General features: G+C 42.9%; 1 protein-coding gene across 3 annotated transcripts in view; it reads left to right on the plus strand.

Annotated features, from left to right (window-relative positions):
- TMC5 (transmembrane channel like 5) overlaps positions 1 to 19,880 on the plus strand; it is a 71,845-nt gene that overhangs the window by 13,521 nt on the left and 38,444 nt on the right. For 2 of the 3 annotated variants that reach the window (XM_035022368.1, XM_035022370.1), the window contains exons 2-4: positions 8,490 to 9,353; positions 12,435 to 12,598; positions 17,869 to 17,958. In XM_035022368.1, the coding sequence (XP_034878259.1) occupies positions 8,563 to 9,353; positions 12,435 to 12,598; positions 17,869 to 17,958 (1,045 nt within the window). In that variant the 5' untranslated portion in view covers positions 8,490 to 8,562. Of the gene's footprint in view, positions 1 to 8,179; positions 9,354 to 12,434; positions 12,599 to 17,868; positions 17,959 to 19,880 lie in introns of those variants that run through there. The other variant, XM_035022369.1, reaches the window with a different exon arrangement.

A 19,880-nucleotide genomic window follows, 5' to 3' on the forward strand; every position in this document is an offset into this window, starting at 1 on the left:
CAATTCTTTTGGATGAATATGCAGCAGTGAAATTGCTGGATCAGATGGTAATTCTATTTTTAATTTTTCTAAGGTTTTATTTATTTATTTGACAGAGAGAACGTGTGCGAGCACAAGCAGGGGGAGTGGGAGAGGGAGAAGCAGGCTCTCCGCTGAGCAGGAAGCCTGATGTGGGGCTTAATCCCAGGACCCCGAGATCACAACGCAAGCTGAAGGCAGACACTCAACCAACTGAGACACCCAGGCGCCCCCAGAATTTCATTTATTTATTTATTTATTTGGAAAGAGAGCAGGGGGAAGGGCAGAGGGCTAGGGAGAGAGAGAATCTTAAGCAGACTGCATGCTGAGCACAGAGCCTGATGTGGGGCTCGATCCCATGATCCTGAGATCATGACCTGAGCCGAAAGCAAGAGTCAGACACTTAACTGACTGAGCCACCCAGGTGCCCCTATGTGTCTGTCTTTATACCAATTCTTGCCTCCTTTTATTCAGCTTGTTTACTGTTTCCTTTCTGCAAAGAAGGCTTCTTTTCACCTGGATCAGAGTTGTGTTGTTTTTATTTTCTGTCTTTAATAGGGGAAAAAATGTGCCCCTTGTTTCCCTTTCTGCTTGAGCAATCTTCATTGATTGTTCCAAATATGTAAGTAATTAAATAAGTAAATTAAAAAATGAAAAAGTCCATCTGTGTGGGAGATGGTTAACTGTAGTAGTTAAGAAACTTATATTCTAATCCTTGTCCCCACTTACTAATTGTGAGAATTCAGAGAAGTTACCAAGTGTTTCTGAGCCTCAGTTTCTCATCTGTAAGATGCGATCATGGAGAGTCTCCATGCTGAATCAAGTGAAAATGAAGCGAGAGTGTGCATGTACATTGTTTTGCTCACTTCCTGGCTCAGAAGTACACATTTTCTTACTTTGTCCACTTTACTTCTTCACTTAGCTTTCAGTTTCACCCAAAATGTCCTCTCCTCTCTCTTTTATGACGAAGTCTCCTTTGGCTCTGCATCCTTTTTCTTTTCCTTTTTTAAAAAAATATTTATTTGAGAGAGAGAGCATGAGAGAGCGAGCGAGCACATAAGCATGAGGGAGGGGAGAGGAAGAAGGAGACTCCCCACTGAGCAGGGAGCCTGATGCAGGACTCCATCCCAGGACCCTGGGATCATGACCTGAACCAAAGGCAGATGCTCAACCTACTGAGCCACCCAGGCGCCCTGCATCCTTTTTCTTTTTTTTTCCCCTATAATTTTTTCTTCGCAGAATTGATTTGGAGAATTGGAAAAGCCCTCTTAGATCTTCCCACATTTTTTTTAGATTTATTTATTTATATATTTGAGAGAGAAAGAGAGCGAGAGAGAGCACAAGTGGGGGGCAGAGAGAGGGAGAAGCAGGTGCCTACTAAGCAGGGAGCCCGACGCAGGACTTAATCCCAGGACCCTGGGATCATGACCTGAGCTGGAGGCAGACACTTAACCTACTGAACCACCCAGGCGCCCCTAAATCTTCCCACATTAATATCAGTTTAACTCGGCTGTTCTGAAACACAGGGCTGGGGTGGTGGGAGTAGTGATTTTGTCCCCAGCGGACATTTGACAATGCCTGGGACATTTCTAGTTATCACACCTTGGGGAAGGAACTATTGGCACCTAGTGGGTAGAGGCCAGGGGTGCTCTGAACATCCTGCCATGCACGGGACAGCTGCCCAACAACAAAGAATTCTCTGGTCTCAAATGGGAACAATACTGAGATTGAGAAAACCTAGTTTAATGGAGGCTAATCCTGCCATTCTTGTTTTCTATATTAGCATCTTGCACTTGACTTTTTGCAAGCCGCAAAAAGTAGGTGAGTGGGTGTAATCCAACGAAAAGGAAGAAAGATCAGTTTAGGGAGTATTCCTGGTTGTCCTTCTGGGGTGAGAATGTGCAAGTGAAAAGGCTACCTACCTGCAGCCATTGGACATTAGTACAACTACTTGGGGACCATCTCCAGTGACATTGAAAACAGTCAAGCCAAAACAGATGGTGGCTCTTTGGAACTAGTTATGAATTTCTACAGGATTACTTTGGTAATTTTGACTGTTGGTCTTAATATGCATGTATCTTATATCATTTACATTTATTGGAATACAGCTGGCATAGGCAACATTCACTTAGGTTGAAAGATTTACCCTGTCACTTGTTGGCACAACAAACTTCACCTCTTTATTTTTTTTTTTAAGGATTTTATTTATTTATTTGAGAGAGAGCACGTGCAAGCACGAGCTGGGGGTGGGGGAGGGGCAGAGGGAGAGAGAGAAGCTGACTCCCTGCTCAGCAGGGAGCCCGATGAAGGGGCTTGATCCCAGGACCCCAGGATCATGACCTGAGCTGAAGGCAGACATTTAACCGATTGAGCCACCCAGGTGCCCCCAAAGTTCACCTCTTTAAAAGATAAAATGTGCAGCTGAAATTAGAATTTGTGGCAGTGATGTTATGGGATGACGTTCTGCATTTCATGCTATTTTACAAGGCCATTGGCTTCTTTTTCCTTTTCTTTTGGGTAATAACTGTCCTCAATTAGCATAATTAACCTTTGCGTGGTTCACATCTGCATGGTTCCGATTCTAGCCTGGGCCTGGGGCAGAAGACCGAAAAAGGAGATTAGAGAGAGGGGCCATACAAAGCCAGCTATCTTCTGCTGCTCTGTGAAGATCTCAAGCATTCTTTTTGATCACTCCATGATATTCCACTATGCAGATGTGCTGTCACTGCTTTGGCCCATCCCCTGTTCATGGTTTCTGGATTATTTCCAGTTTTTTGTCATCACACACAAACTTGGCCTGACAACCCTAATGCCTCCGTGTCGCTATGATTTGTGAGGCCACTTTGGTGCCTGCAGAAACGAGCTTATCGGTGGCTTGCCTTGGCTTGTTGTCTTAAGTCTGGGAAGGCTAAGAGGCAGCTGACAAACGGATGAAGTAGCTGGAATGAGACCTCATCAAGACTGTAGGTTGTAGTTCCTCCCCTGAACATTCCTGGACTAGCTGAATGACAAATGCAGGATTGTTAGGATCACCCATTCAAACCAGAAGCCTTGCAAGATCAAACAGGGAGTCTACAATGAACAGATTTAGAAGGCATTATAAATGTTTGGGAATGTGACTGAAAAACCATCGAAACTGTGAAGTGGGAAATCCTAAATGGGATGTCAAGGATGAGATGGATGTCAATGGGGTGTCAAAAGGAGAACTCCGAATAGATAGCTCAATAGCCCTTATCGGGAAGTTAGTAGAGCAATACAATCTGGAGGGGAAAAATATATATATAGTATCCTCTTTGTTCTTTTCCAAGGCACAAGCGAAAGTGTTCTTTTGAAAGGGTGGGGCATTTGTTTCTGTAAGAGTTAATAGAAACTATGAGTAGGATTCTCGGAAGATCACTCCCACTACATTTGACAGTCAGTACAAGATTATTTCCTGGTGGTTATTTCCTCCTCCCTCCTCTTTTCCAGTCCTTTTCTGTGGGCTTAGCTCTTGGTTTGTTTAGGAATTTGTCCCAGTGTGGGTGGTAGTGGTGAGAGCACCGTTCGGGTCTGGGCTGTGATAAAGATGTGATAAAGATGATAAGCTCCTGTCAGATGATATCAGTGGAATAGAGAACTGAACCAACAAACTTGGAACTAATTGTTGGCTGATCACATATAAAATCTATCTTATCTCCTATGAATATAGAACATATGGTTTAATCATAAAATTTATTTCTTGCTCATGAGAAGCTATCGTGCATTGGTGGAGGTGGGCTGTACTCTATATAGTCAGGCAGGAACCCAGGCTTATGAATGGGTCCCCATCTGAAATGACACTCGCTGCCATTGCAGGAAGAAAAATGGAGCTAGAAGGTTGTGTTTTGGCTCTTAAATGCTTTGGCTTGGAAGTGATATTGTCACTTAGGCTCACAAACCTTTGGCCAGAAATAGCCAGCTGATCTCACAGTGACCTGGAGGGGACTCCAGTGTCTCCTCCCCCTTCTACTCTCGCAGCTTGTTCTGGATTTGCTAGAGCTTCTGAGCTTTTTGCAGTGACCCTGAATCCTGGCTTTATTGTGTGGTTATCCAATCCCTTTGGAAACATTCTTATGATATATTCTTTTAAGAAATTCATCCTGGGAAGAAGTGTGGCCCTCTTGAAGAACTGGTATACTTCCTCTTTTTCACAAGTAGTGAGTATTAGATAGCCTTTCATGATTCCCTTTCAGTCTGGACTAATAAGAAGCTCACAGCAAAATTTAATTCTCAGGTAGACTCACTACGTCAATCTCGGAATTATGCAGAATTGCTCCTCCCTCTATTATAAAACATTGTCTATTTTTTATTATTTATTTATTTATTTTTAAAGATTTTACTTATTTATTTGTCAGAAAGAGAGAGAGAGGGAAGGAGGGAAGGAAGAGAGGCAAGCAGAAGGAGAAGCAGGCTCTCCAGGAAGCAAGGAGCCCGATGCGGGACTCAATCCCAGGACCCTGGGATCATGGCCCGAGCTGAAGACAGCTGCTTAACTGACTGAGCCACTCAGGCATCCCAGAAACATTGTCTATTTTTTAATCGTGTCCTGGTTGAGTGCAGGACTTTTATTATCTACCAACTTCCTTCTCTTTTGGAACTTGCCAGCGTTTATATTACACATAAATACAAATAATGGTAAATAATAGCTTCTTTTCAGTGAATGCTTCCTGCTTCCTCGGTGCCAACTGCTTTATGTGCCTTATCTTGTTCATTCTTTACAATAGCCGTATGAGATATTATTGTTAGGATTGGATGGGCCAGGAAACAGACTCAGAGAGGTTAAGTGGCTTTCCCATGTCCCCACAGGAGCAGAGGGAAACTAAATCCCATTATACCTGATGCCAAGGGCTGGGCTCCTAGCCACTTTGATTGATTGATTGATTGATTGATTGATTAAGATTTTATTTATTTATTTGACAGAAACAAAACAAGAGAGGGAACACAAGCAGGGGGAGTGGGAGAGGGAGAAGCAGGCTTTCCGCCGAGCAGGGAGCCCAATGCGGAACTCGATCCCAGGACCCTGGGATCATGACCTGAGCCGAAGGCAGACGCCCAACGACGGAGCCACCCAGGCACCTCGCCACTTTGATTTTAAAATACTATTTATTATTTATTTGAGAGAGAGACACAGCGAGAGAGGGAACACAAGCAGGGAGAGCGGAGAAGGAGAAGCAGGCTTCCTGCTGAGCAGGGAAGAAAAAAGAAAAATGGGGATATTTGTAAGCCAGAACCCTTCTTCTTTTTTTTTTTTTCATAGCCCCTTGGGGGAAATAGAGGGTTTTGTGTTATGGCTTCCAGTTTAGGTCTTTTTCATTTTCCTTTCCTTTTCTTTTTATTTATTTATTTTAAGATTTTATTTATTCATTTGACAGAGAGAGACAGCGAGAGAGGGAACACAAGCAGGGGGAGTGGGAGAGGGAGAAGCAGGCTCTCCGCAGAGCAGGGAGCCCGATGCGGGGCTCGATCCCAGGACCCTGGGATCATGACCTGAGCCGAAGGCAGACGCTTAACAACTGAGCCACCCAGGCACCCCTCCTTTTCTTTTTAATATTAAGGACAAATATATTTACAGAGATGTGCGTAATTCTCAAGTGTATTTGATGAATTTTCACACAAACACACACGTATACCACACACACACACCTATGTAACCATCACCCAGATCAAGATATGGAACATTCCAGCACCCAGATGCCCCCTCATGTCATTTCCTGACCCCTCCCTTCCCCAAGGTGATCACTATTCTGACTTTTAGCACCATTTACTAGTTTTTCTGTTCTTGAACTTGGTGTAAATGTTATTTAGTCTGTACACTTTTCTATCTGACTCTTAGAGTCATTGTTACATTTGTGAGCTGCATCTCTGTCCTTGCATCTAGCAGATGGTCAGTCTTTGTTACTTCTGTGTAGTGTTTCTATTGTATGAATATGCTACAGTTTATTGACTTCTGCTGTTGAAGGACATTTGGTTGTTTCCAGTTTCTGGCATTTATGGAAAAAAAGCTGCTGTGAATGCTCTTATTGCCTTTTGGTGGATGCACTCATTTCTCTTAGGTTGTATTGTTGTACCAGGTTTCACTCTCTTGAATTTAGAAGGCATCAGTTAGCTTTTTAGATGGGATAGCTGGGGTTTTGGTAGGCCACGGAAATCCTACATCATAAATATATTAACTTGTAGTCTTAAATATAAGCAAATAATTTGCATTATCACATAGCATTTGGTCTTCATGACACAGTTTGTGTAGATGTTTCTGCGTGTGCACTTGCGTGTAGATGTTTCTGTTTGCAAAACTGGATGTATCAGTCAGAATTCTTCTCTTTCATCTGCAAATGACAGAAACCCAACTTAAACTAACTTAAGTCTAAAGGGAATGTAATGATTCAGGTATCCAGTGGTCAGCTGTCTTCAGGCATGGCTGGATTCAGGTGCTAGAACACTGTCATCAGTATTTGATCTTTCGGTTTATCTCTTGACTCATCTCTTCCCTGTTGACATCACTCTCAGACTGGCCTCCTCCACTGGTGACCACTGGCAGCTTCAGTCTTACAACTCCCTAACCTCAAGTCCAGCCACGAGAGAGAGCTTCTCTCTTCCCAACATTTCTTACAAAACTTCCATAATTGAATCTCACTGGCTCTGACTGGGTTATGTACCCTGACCCAATCACCGTGGCCAGAAAGAAAAGAATTCCACTCGGGTTATATGTCCACATGTGGCCCATATGGACTGAGATGGGGAAGAGGTATTACTTAAGGAGAAGTATTATCACAAAAGAGAGAAATGGATGCTGAGCAGGGACAAAATAATAAACAGCCGACTTCCACTATGCTGAGGAATCGGGAATTGAGTTGGCAAATGAACATTCTAAGACTACAGTTAATTCTTCAGCTCTGATTACTCAACAAAGAGTCTAACCCTTTTCGTTTGCATAGAGATAAACTTGTCAGCATTGGCTGAACTTTAAAAATGGTATACTTCCTGCTTTCAATTACATCAACACTACCTAATCAGGCTGGCTTGAAACTGTGGAGCTATTTTTGTCTTTTGATTTACCTTTCAGCCTTCCAGTATCTGGTCAGTCCACAAATCCTGTTGATTTTTCCTTTCTGTTTTCTCCCCTACTTATTTTCTTCTCTGTTTCTATGGTCACTATACTAGCAGTTCCAGGCTCACATTCCATCACCATGGCAACCTAGTGACCTAAGAGTGCGTCTTTCTCAGTTAATTTGGTCCTGGAGGACCAATATGGGTTATGTGCCCATTCCTGAGCCAAACCCTGTGGCCAGGGGCATAGTGGACACTGATTGGCTAGGCCTGGGTCATGTGGCAGTTCTTGGAGTCAGGAATGGGCAGGGGCAGACGCGAGATGAAAATCAGGGCGTTGATGCCAAAAGAAGGGTAAATGAATAATAGGCTAGTAAAAGCAACAGATATCCAGCACACTTAGAAATTAAAATCCCATTTTTTCTGATTTGGAAAGTATACCATGTCTATAGATTAGAGCTCAGAGAACTCACAAAATCATCTTCAAACAGGAAGGAGTGGTAGCATTTGTCTTCTTACCCAATTCCTCTAGTTACCATCAACTGTTCTTCCTTTGCACACTCATACTAATTTATGCTTTGATCAATCCTACAACCACAAGTGCATTCAAAGTGCTCAAAGGGTCCTTGTTTCTTCCAGTCTTTTGGTTTTTTTGTTCTGCTTCTCCTACAACCAAAGGAATGTAGTGGTTAGGATCTAAGTCTGGCCACATGTATCAGAGACCCCCCCAAAACAGTGGTTTATGAAGATAAAGTTTTATTTTATTTATTATTATTTTTTTAAAGATTTTATTTATTTATTTGAGAGAGAGAGACACAGCGAGAGAGGGAACACAAGCAGGGGGAGTGGGAGAGGGAGAAGCAGGCTTCCCGCCGAGCAGGGAGCCCGATGCGGGGCTCGATCCCAGGACACTGGGATCATGACCTGAGCCGAAGGCAGACGCTTAACGACTGAGCCACCCAGGCGCCCCTTTATTTTATTTTTTTTACATAAAAGCCCAAGCTGATATGTTGGCACTGATCTGTGATGTCATCAGCAACCCAGGCTTCTTCCATCTGTTGTGCTGTGATCTCTAGGGTAGGTGCCGCCTTTGTGTCCATGGACCAAGAGGGCACACTATCATTTCCACATTCCAGCCCACAGGAGGTAGGTAAGAAGACCAAGAAGGGGAGAAATGCCCCTTGCCTTGAACAGCACAAACCTGGGAGTTCTATTTATTGCTTCTGCTCACAACCCATTGTCCACTCTCCTGGTCACATCTTGGTGCACAGGAGACTGGGAAGCATACTTCTGATTCTGGGCAGCTGTGCACCCAACTGTGAAAGAAAGGAGAATAGATAATGGAAGATAACCAGCAGTCTCGGCAGGGAAGAAAAAAATATGAATGTTTCCTTCTTTTTGTTTTTCAGATTAAAAAAAGATCCCTGAGTAACTCAAATGCAGGAACATTTTAACACTCCAGGGTGAAGAATCTGTGCCAGCATGTCTGCCTACTACAGGAATAATGGGTATGAGGAAGATCCAGATTACCCTGACTATTCAGGATCTCGGAACCATATGTGGGGGCATTTGAAAACTCAGGATTATCCAGATTCTCCAGATGCTCTGAACAACTCAGGCTACCCTAGCACCAGGAGCAACCCATACTCTGCAGACTACAGAACAGGTCCAGACTATCCTGGGTCTCTAGCAGAACCAGATTATCCTGGATCTCGGAGTAATCCAGACCAGTCTGGCACCAGAAGCAACTCATTCTCTGTTGGCTCCAGAAGAAGTTCAGATTATCCCATATCTTTGGCAGAGCCAGATTATATTGGATCTTGGAGCAAACCATACCATCCAGGCTCATCCAGAGAGCCAGACTACTCTGAATCCCAATGGAATTTTGATTTTGCAGGTTCCAGAAGCAGTGGAAACTATGCAGGCTCCAGAACAAATCCCGGTTATCTCGACTCTTTGGGAGAACCAGACTACCCTGGAGCTCAGGGAAACTCTAATCATCCTGGCTCCAGGGCAAATTCCAACCATCCCGGTACCAGAAGGAATCCAGAATATGTTGGTTCCAGAATCAATCCATACATGGACACTCTGGGAGAGCCTGATTATCCAGGAGCTGAGAATCAACTTAACTCTCCAAACTTTTTTGGGGAACCAGACTATCCCAATGCTGAGGACTATCAGAACTCTCCAGACTTTTGGGGGAAGCCTGATTACCCAGTTGCTGAGAATGGTCATGATTATGGCTCTTCTGAGACTTCAGAAATGACCAGAGAGTAAGCGCAAGCATCTCCGTCCTATGGGGGGCGGGGGGGAGGGCTGAATGATAATTCATCAAGCCAGTGGAACCTGGTTGGTGTTGTTTGGGTTAGGGACGCGTAAGATGGTTTCTGTGATCTGAAGTTGTAGGAAACTTTCATACCTACCGTAGACCTCACCTGGGCCATGGACTTTCAGTCTGAACTTTCAAGCCCTTACCTGAACATAATCTTTCATCACCTCTTGCTTGGATAGCACCCTCCCCAGTCTCCTACCTCTTCCTATAATCCCTACAAGACATTTAGATTCCCATTGTTTTGACCCTGCTACTTTGCCAATAAAGTTAGGGTTAAGACTTGATAGTTATGAACTCAAACATTTTAACCAGAATTATATCCACAGGAATGCATTTTTTTAAATTAATTAATTTATTTTTTAAAGATTTTATTTATTTGAGAGAGAGCACATAAGAGGGGGGAGGGTCGGAGGGAGAAGCAGACTCCCTGCTGAGCAGGGAGCCCGATGCGGGACTCGATCCAGGGACTCCAGGATCATGACCTGAGCCGAAGGCAGTCACTTAACCAACTGAGCCACCCAGGCGCCCCACAGGAATGCATTTTTAACCAAGAAAATCTTTTGAAGATCTAACTCCATGAACTCAACTTAATTCCTCAATTGTTTTTTTTTTTTTTCATTCAAGGTGGTTGAACCACTCCTGATTTCTTTCCACTTTCACTTTTATTTTACTATAATTATTGTCATCTGAATTGACCACTTTTCATGTTTATGGCAGGTTTAGCTTATTGATCTTCTACATTGTTGTTGTAGTCATCAGATTTTATCAATCATAGTTTCCCCCATTGTTGGTATTCCTTTAAGTTCATTCTAAAAAACTAAGTCCAGTTTTTCCTAGTTCAGATTTTGTAGATCTAAATTTTGTCCAAAATCTTTTTAATTTTCCAGCAATTTTTGGTCATTGACAAATTTTACTAAGTACAATACTGGACATTGACAGTGTTAGTTTGGATGACTTAGTTCTACCAAATCTGATTTTTTTCTGGGGTAAGTTTTTGATGTTCCTGTTGTCAACAAGACGTGATTCTTTAGTCAGGTTATTTTTAATCTATAAAAAATTTTACCCTGTGAAAATTTAACCAATATGAGTCTCATTTGGCATGTACTAGTTCTACTACTAATATGTATAAATCCAACAAAAGCTAATGGCTTGTATTTATCTTGAGGAATAAGGATATAAGATTTGGGTGTGCGGTAGGGTCAAATGTCTTCAGAACCTAAAGAGGAGGATTGACAGAACCAGATCAAAATGGCCTCCTTGGCCTTACCCCCTCTGCCTGATTCATCATTTCAAAATATACCTTTGATTCTCTCACTCCTTGTTTTTTGTTTTTTGTTTTTTTGAAGAATTTATTTATATTTTGACAGAGAGAGACACAGCGAGAGAGGGAACACAAGCAGGGGGAGTGGGAGAGGGAGAAGCAGGCTTCCCGCCGAGCAGGGAGCCCAATGCGGGGCTCGATCCCAGGACCCTGGGATCATGACCTGAGCTGAAAGCAGACGCTTAATGACTGAGCCACCCAGGCGCCCCTCACTCCTTGGTTTTTGATCTTCCATGGTTCTCCATAACCTTTGGAAGAAAGACCACACTGCTTTGCTTATGATAACATTTTCTTTTAAGATTTTATTTATTTATTTATTTTTTAGAGAGCAAGCGAGAGAGAAGCAGCATGAGAGGGGAGAGGGTCAGAGGGAGAAGCAGGCTCCCCGCTGAGCTGGGAGCCCGATGTGGGACTCGATCCCAGGACCCTGGGATCATGACCTGAGCCGAAGGCAGACGCTTAACCATCTGAGCCACCCAGGCGCCCTGATAACAATTAAGAAGTAGGATGCACTGGTCTAATGTAAAGTGTTTCCAAAGACCCACCTAACTGACTTCCTCCCATCTCCCCACCTTCCTTATCTACCCTCCCTACCTCTAGTACAGTGGTTCTTGACCTGGACTGAACCTTAGAATCACCTGATTACCTGGAGAACTTTAAAAATAATACAAATGCCACAGGGCACCTGGGTGGCTCAGTCGTAAAGCGTCTGCCTTCGGCTCAGGTCATGATCCCAGGGTCCTGGAATTGAGCCCCGCATCGGGTTCCCTGCTCAGCGGGAAGCCTGCTTCTCTCTCTCCCACTTACCCTGCTTGTGTTCTCTCTCTGGCTGTCTCTCTCTGTCAAATAAATAAATAAAATCTTTAAAAAATAAATAAATAAAATAAATAAAAATAATACAAATACCTGGACCCAACTTTCAGAGCTTCTGATGTCATTGTCTGGGGCAGGGACTGGGAATTGGTATGTACATAAAATTGAGACCATTGCTCCAGGTTAATTCATTTTTATAGTATTCCCTTTATATATTCAGCACTCCTGTTTATGGTCTTACACCTTTATTTATGCTGTTCTTCATCCTTGGAATGCTCTCCTCCTAACTCTTTATGTATGAATTTTTTTTTTTAAGATTTTATTTATTTATTTGACAGAGAGAGAGACAGTGAGAGAGGGAACATAAGCAGGGGGAGTGGGAGAGGGAGAAGCAGGCCTCCTGCTGAGCAGGGAGCCTGATGCGGGGCTCGATCCCAGGACCCTGGGATCATGACCTGAGCCGAAGGCAGACGCTCAATGACTGAGCCACCCAGGCGCCCCTTTATGTATGAATTTATCCTTCCAATCCTACCTGCAATGTTTCTTTTCCATGTAGATTTCCCTCCAAACTGCCTGCCAGAATTCTTTTCTCTTTCCTCTGAACTCCTTGGGCCTATCTTCAGGTACTCACCAGTTACTACTTGTATTATAATTGCTTGACTGTGTCTAAGAAGCTCTACCAGATTGGATTGAGAGTTCTTTGAGGGTAGACACCTCGTGTTTTTATCTTTGTGTTCTCACCCCCTAGACCTTGCCTAACACATGGTTGGCATTCAGTCAGCATTTGTGGAATGAATGAATGGATGCATGGATGGATGGATGATGAATGGATGACAGTCCTTCCTATGCTCCTGGGTGAATCTTGATCCGTTTTTTTTGGGATTTCAGGGTGCTCAGCAGAACATCTTCAATCCGGCCCTCATTTCGTCATAGGGGTGATGGCCCCTTGGGTGTCCTTGAGAGAGAGAATGAAGATTACCCTGAAAGCATTGCAATGAAATCCATGAGTCTATATGGCGACTCTGTGCCCGGGGCTCCTGGCAATGGCTATGGTAAGCATTTGTTAAGATGAAGATCATATTCTGGGAAGAAAGTAAAATCGGTGGACTTAGGGGAGCAGTTATTTAACAGTTCCAGGAAGAGAAGAATTGGTTTATCCCTCCCCCTTCAAACACCTACCTTACAGAGGCTGAACATTGGGGGTCTAGAAAAGACAAGCAGTATCATCACTTGTCAAAGCAGCCTGCTTAGGGAATATGAAAAATGAGAGTGTGCATACCCTGTGCCAGCCCATTGGGGTTATGGGGAAATGTGGGCTCAGTATGACCAAATCCTCAGATTTTTCTAAAGAAGGAAGAACGCTGGGTTTTTATGTGAAACCTCCTGATTTTTAAATGCTCCAAAATAAAGAAAAAAAAATCAAAACACTGAACTGGGCAAACAAAATCACTTGTGGGCTAGATTTAGTCTCTACTGTTCAGTTAGCAAGTGGGTATTCAGAACCTACTGGGGGGACAAGGGTAGAAAGAGGCAGCTCTGTCCTCAGGTTACTTAAAGCATAAAGGTGGGTGACACCAGCATGTCAAGACTGAAAAAAGACAAAATTAGCAAGCAGACTATTCATATGTGAACAATCATGTCATCCTCAGAATCTACTGTGTGCAAAGGTTTAGCTCTGGGAGGCAAAGGAAATTCTAAAGTTCTTATCCTGCAGGAGGGAATAGGGACTTGCTGTCTAGTAAAGGGAGCCAGTTCATTACACGAGAGCCCCCCCACCCCCCCACCCTGAGATCCAGAAAAGAGAAGGAGTGTTCAGCCAAGAACAGAATGAGAGACCCAAGTGCAGGTTGGTGCTGATGGAGGATTCCTTATGCCTGAGAGGGTGGATGGGGAGGAGTTTGAAACAGGCTGAGAAGAAAGGATGGAATGCCTTGTCATGCACTGATGAAAAACACTGACTAATACACATTTGCATAGAAAAACATTCATTTGGGCTATTCCAAACCTTTATGTCATGCATTCTCAGTGGGGTGGTGGGGGGGAGCAATATAAATCCCAAGGGGGTAAAATTTATTCTTTTTTTAAAGATTTATTTATTTATTTTAGAGAGAGTGCATGTGCATGCATGAGTGGGGGAGAGTTAGGGGAGGGGGAGAGAGAGAATCTCAAGTAGACTCTCTCCTGAGCACAGAGCCTGACAGAAGGCTTGATTCCAGGACCCTGAGATCATGACTTGAGCTGAAACCAAGAGTGGGATGCTTAACTTACTGAGCCACCTGGTGCCCTGGTAAAATTTATTCTTGAAAGGCGAGAAAAGTCTTCCTCTTTTTATATATAAACATCTGATACACATATGTAAGCAGATACACAGTATAGCTGTAGTATTAAAATTTCATAGGTGGAGGATAATTGGAAAGAAATATCTAAAAAGACTCTTTAGGGGACAAATAATGAAAAAAAGATTGATAAACACATCCCTACCCCAATGCAAGTGGAGCTAATAATGCCAAGCAGATTTTGAGTGTTTCCTATGCCCTGGAGACCTCTGCCAAGCACTTTACTTTTATTGTCTTGTTTAAATCTGAACAACCACCTTTCATACAGCCACTACTGCTCTCCCTATTTATAGATGGGAAAACTGAGGCTCAGAGGCACAGTGCCCAAGATTATCTCACTGTTATATTGAAAGAACCAGTCTCTCTGACCCAAAGCCTGACTCTTACTTATCCTGTATTATTGCTGGGTAGGATCAGGGCAAATGCAAAAAGATTCCTGACCACTTATGCTTGCTTTCTTTCTTTTTCTTTCTTTCTTTCTTTCTTTCTTTCTTTCTTTCTTTCTTTCTTTCTTTCTTTCTTTCTTTCTTTCTTTTTCTTTCTTTCTTTCTTTCTTTTTCTTTCTTTCTTTCTTTCTTTCTTTCTTTCTTTCTTTCTTTCTTTCTTTCTTTCTTTCTTTCTTTCTTTCTCTCCTTTCTTTCTTTCTTTCTTTTTCTTTCTTTCTTTCTTTCTTTCTTTCTTTCTTTCTTTCTTTCTTTCTTTCTTTCTTTCTTTTTTAAAGATTTTATTTATTTATTTGACACAGAGAGAGAAAGCACAAGTAGGCAGAGTGGTAGGCAGACAGAGAGAGAGAAGCAGGCTCTCTTGAGCAGGGAGTCAGATGTGGGGCTTGATCCCAGGACCCGGGGATCATGACCTGAGCCGGAGGCAGCCACTTAATGGACTGAGCCACCCAGGTGCCCCTATTTATTTATTTTTTTAAAATTTATTTATTTATTTATTTGAGAGAGAGAGAGAGAGCAGAGCGTGCAAGAGAGAACACGAGTCGGAGGGAGGGGCAGAGGGAGAGGGAGAAGCAAACTCCCACTGAGCCGGGAGCCTGATGTGGGGCTCGATCCCAGAACCCTGGGATCATGACCTGAGCTGAAGGCAGATGCTTAACCAGCTGAGCCACCTAGGTGCCCCTGACTACTTATGCTTAAAAAAAAAAAAGTAGGGGCGCCTGGGTGGCTCAGTCGTTAAGCATCTGCCTTCGGCTCAGGTCATGGTCCCAGGGTCCTGGGATTGAGCCCCGTGTCAGACTCTCTGGTCAGTGGGAGGCCTGCTTCTCCCTCTCCCACTCCCCCTGCTTGTGTTCCCTCTCTCACTGTGTCTCTCTCTGTCAAATAAATAAAATCTTTAAAAAAAAAAAGTAGGGCGCCTGGGTGGCTCAGATGGTTAAGCGTCTGCCTTCGGCTCAGATCATGATCCCGGGGTCCTGGGATCGAGTCCCGCATCGGGCTCCCTGCTCCTTGGGAGCCTGCTTCTCCCTCTGCCTCTCTCTCTCTCTCTGTCTCTCATGAATAAATAAATAAAATCTTTAAAAAAAAAAAAAGTAGTTGAGTATGACTTCTTTTTCTGGACTCCTTTGTAGGACCAGGGTTGTAGCCCTTAGCAATCACTTGTCCATACTATGCCGTCATTATAGATGATGCCCTCATTAAGAACCTATCTTCATCCATGTATTCTTTAAAGCTCTAGGTGATTTTCCTAGTGTCACAGTGCCTGGTCACAGTAGGTACTAAAGCAGTGCTAACTGAATTAATAGCAACAGTATTGGTAAGGATGTATCAGTTAGCTATTGCCACAGTAATGCTGCATAACAAACAGATGCAGAAAACCGGTGTTGTACAATAAAGAAGCATTTATTTCTCACTCACACATGTTCAGGTTTGCTTGGAGTTTGATTGAACTAGGCTGGGTGTGGCTGTGCTTGACTCCAGGTCATGGGTTCTGTGTCTAGAGCCTAGTGTCCTTCTTCTTGAAGCAGGGAGCCACTTGGGGGCATTGTTGTTCCATGACATAAGCTGGAAGTGCTCGAAGTGACAAGCAAAAACACACAAGTGTGTCTAAGGTTTTGACATGGACCTGGCATACGGTCACTTCTGCCATGTTCCATTGATCAAAGTCACATGACCAAGCCCAACTTCAGGGGAGGTGTCCAGGGAATGGTGGTGTGATATATGCTGAATAACAATGGATCTACCACAATAGTTAATATATAGCAATAGTTTACTATGTTCCAGGATTACGTTAAGCACTTTGCATGTGTTAACTGATGTGATTCCCTCAACAATGCCATGTGAAGCTCCCATCATTATTCCTGTTTTACAGACTACGATATTGTAGCTCAGAGAGGTTAGGTAACATGCTGGAGGGCATCAGCCAGTAACAAAGCTGGGAACTGATACCCAGCAAGAAGTTCAGAACTTCCTGCAATGTAGTTTTGTGCATTGTTCACATCAAACTGTGTTCCATTTTCTCTGTCACGGAGTTTAGCTTTTAATGTTTACTGTGGGCTGAATAAAAATATACTGAAATATGACACTGTTGTGTAGATGCTGAGAGTAGACTCTGTCCCTAAGCAAATCATGCCATCTTTCAAATTTATTCATGCGTTATCATAACATTTTAGAAATAGAAGGAACTTCTATGATCATCTAGACAAGTTTCTTTCTTTGTTTCTTTTTTTTTTTTTTTGTCTTAATTTTTTTTAGAACAGGGTTGTTCACAGTAAAATTGAGGGAAGGGAAGGTACAGAGATTTTCCACAGAACTCCTTTCCCCACATAGCAAAGACTCTCCCATTATCAACATCTGGCCCCAGGATGATACATGTCTTATAATTGATGCACCTACACCAACACATCATTATTATCTCTAGTCCATAGTTAACATCAGGGTTCACTCTTGGTGCTATAAATTCTATGAGTTTGAACAAATGTGTAATAACATGTAACACCCTTATGGTATCATACAGAATAGTTTCAGTGCCCTAAACATCCTCTGGTCTGCCTATTTATCTCAACCTCCTAGACAAGTATTTCTTAAACTCGAGTTGTAGCCCATTAACAAGTTGTGAAATTAATTCTGAAAAATGAGATAGAAAAGAATGGAATAGGGGGCACCTGGGTGGCTCAGTCGGTTAAGCATCTGACTCTTGATTTCAGCTCAGGTCTTGATCTCAGGGTCATGAGTTCAAGTCCTGCATTGAGCTGCTGGGCGTGGAGCATACCTAAAAAAAAAAAAAGGGAATGGAATAGAATAAGAATAGATCGGAGTGCCTCTTATGTAGTCAAGCAAAGTATTGTTTGGTAAAACTCGTTTTTCAGTTACATATGTGTAGGTATGTCCAGGATCTTAATGTAATAATTTTTTAAATTTTATCAAGTTTTAAATTTTAATTCCGGTATAGTTAACATACAGTGTTATATTAGTTTCAGGTGTACAATATAGTGATTCAGCAATTCCATACATTACCCAGTGCTCATCGTGGTAAATGTACTCTTAATTCCCATCACCTATTTCACCCAACCCCCCACCCCACCTCCCCTCTGGTAACCATCAGTGTGTTCTCTATAGTTGAGTCTGTTTCTTAGTTTGTCTCTCTCTTTAATTTCCCTTTGCTTGTTTGTTTCTTAAATTCCACATATGAGTGAGATCATATGGTATTTATCTTTCTCTGATTTATTTCGCTTAGCATTATATCCTCTAGCTCCATCCATGTCATTGCAAATGGCAAGATTTCATTGTTTTTATGGCTGAGTAATATTCCCTTGTAACAATTATTTTTAACCATGGCTTATACTTAAATGAAAACCATCGATTGAAGCTGTTTGTACTTAATAACATTGTTTCCATATTTATGACCTACTTTCCACCCAAGCACTCAATCATTAGTCTGTTAGGACCTCAAGGTCAAGGTCGGGGTCTTACTGACCATTATGTGCTTAGTAATGTCTAGTATGGTGGGATTAATTGGTGATGTGTCCTAACTCTTCGTTCCAGTGAACCCTGCTTATGTGGGTGAAAGTAGCCCCCGCCCAGCTTATGGAAACCCACCATTGTCTGGATGCGACTGGCACGAGTCACCCCAAGGTAAGGCTTAAATTGGTGGTATCCCAAAAAAATCAACCCTAGAGAGGAATGTTTTCAAGGCAATGCAGACATCACTATTTCATTTAGGCTTCCGGTGTGGTAACTGATGTAGTACTTGCTTAATTTACCATAACGGGGTTTTCTTTTAGTTATGCAGGGTTTTTTTCTCTCCTGGATATCAAGGTGTCTTCATCAGGACTCTTCTGGTCTCATGTGCCAGAAACCCAACTCATGTGGGCCCAAGGTGAATGTACTGGCTCACATGGTGGGAAGGACAGGGGGGAAGCAAAGAGTTGAAGGTAGAATTACCTTGCAGGACTTAGTACAGAGCTTGACACATAGTAGATGCTCAGAGATATTTGTTGAATTAATTTGTGAATGAGTTACAGGAACAAGGGCCTCTGAGTCTGCATTGATCAACATTTTTCTGAATAATCGTAGAATTATTATGACGCTGGAGTTTAGGAGAAGTCAGACCAGAGAAAGACAGAATGCTGGGAAATCAGTTAGGAAGCCCTGTAAGGATCACTGTGTGTGGTGGTGAAGGTCTGATCAGAGGCAGAGACTGAGAGATAAAAAGGAAGCAAAAGAGGAGAGAGGCCAGGGAATGCTGAAACTTGGAGGCAAATCTATGGACAACAAAGAGTAAACCAACTGATGGTATTCTCTATACAATAATGCGAATTGAAGGGCCTCATGACCTAAAACCATGTCTCACCTTCCTGCATTCTAGCCGATATGACAGCCTTTAGCCTCAATTTTTTTTTTAAGTTTTATTTATTTATTTGAGAGAGAGAGCAGGAGTAGGGGCAGGGGGAGAGAGAGAATCTCAAGCAAACTCTACACTGAGCACAGAGCCCGACATGGGCCTTGATCCCACGACCCTGAGATCATGACCTGAGCTGAAATCAAGAGTCGAAGACTTAACTGACTGAGCCACACAGGCGCCCCTAGCCTCATTCTTTAAGAGCCTTCTCAAGAAGAGGTATAACTTCAGGGTGCCTGGGTGGCTCAGTCGGTTAAGCGACTGCCTTCGGCTCAGGTCATGATCCCAGGGTCCTGGGATCGAGCCCCGCATCGGGCTCCCTGCTCCGCAGGAAGTCTGCTTCTCCCTCTCACACTCCCCCTGCTTGTGTTCCCTCTCTCGCTGTGTCTCTCTCTGTCAAATAAATAAATAAAATCTTAAAAAAAAAAAAAGGAGAGGTATAACTTCTACAAGGGTTGGGTATTGCTACTTGGGAGGGAAAACCATGGAGGTATAAATGATCACCCTCTCTATTTGGTTCCCACTAGAGCAGAAAATGACTTTAACTATTGAGGAAAGAAAATGGCTTTTAACTTCATTGGACTGCTTAATCTAGCCAGCCTGAGGTTGGGGCTTCTGGTGAAAGGGAGTCCCAGAAGGCAGAGAGAATTAAGGAAATAGAGGACCAAGAGATGAATCTGGTTTTCTTCACCATTTTGTTTTGCAATGGTTTGGATTCTCAAACCATGTACAGTTAGATGGTGGACAGCCTCCTGATAAAACGTCACTTTGATGGATTATGCTATGCACCTATGAAGCATTTGGCACATGGTAGGTACTCACAAATATTCATTTATTTGTGAATGAATAAATGATACATCAGCATCTCATTAGAGGAAGGGGCCAGGGTGAAGGGATTAAGAGGCCCTTCTTTGGGTCCAGACAGACCTGGGTTTAAGTCTCAGCTCTGCTACTTGCTGGTTTTGTGACTTTAGACAAATAACCTTTTTGGGCCTCAGTTTTCTTAGCTATAAAATGGGGGTTATTGTACATAATGCATAGGGTGATTATGAAAATTAAATTATATAATCTAAAGTACTTGGCCTGTAGTAATGACAGGTATTGTTACTGTTAATTATCATTGATGGGGATAAGGAGGAGAGTCCTGGTCCAATTC

The sequence above is a fragment of the Mirounga leonina genome, unplaced genomic scaffold (assembly GCF_011800145.1).
Source record: "Mirounga leonina isolate KUSES-001 unplaced genomic scaffold, KU_Mleo_1.0 Mir_175, whole genome shotgun sequence".
Classification (NCBI taxonomy): Eukaryota; Metazoa; Chordata; class Mammalia; order Carnivora; family Phocidae; genus Mirounga; species Mirounga leonina.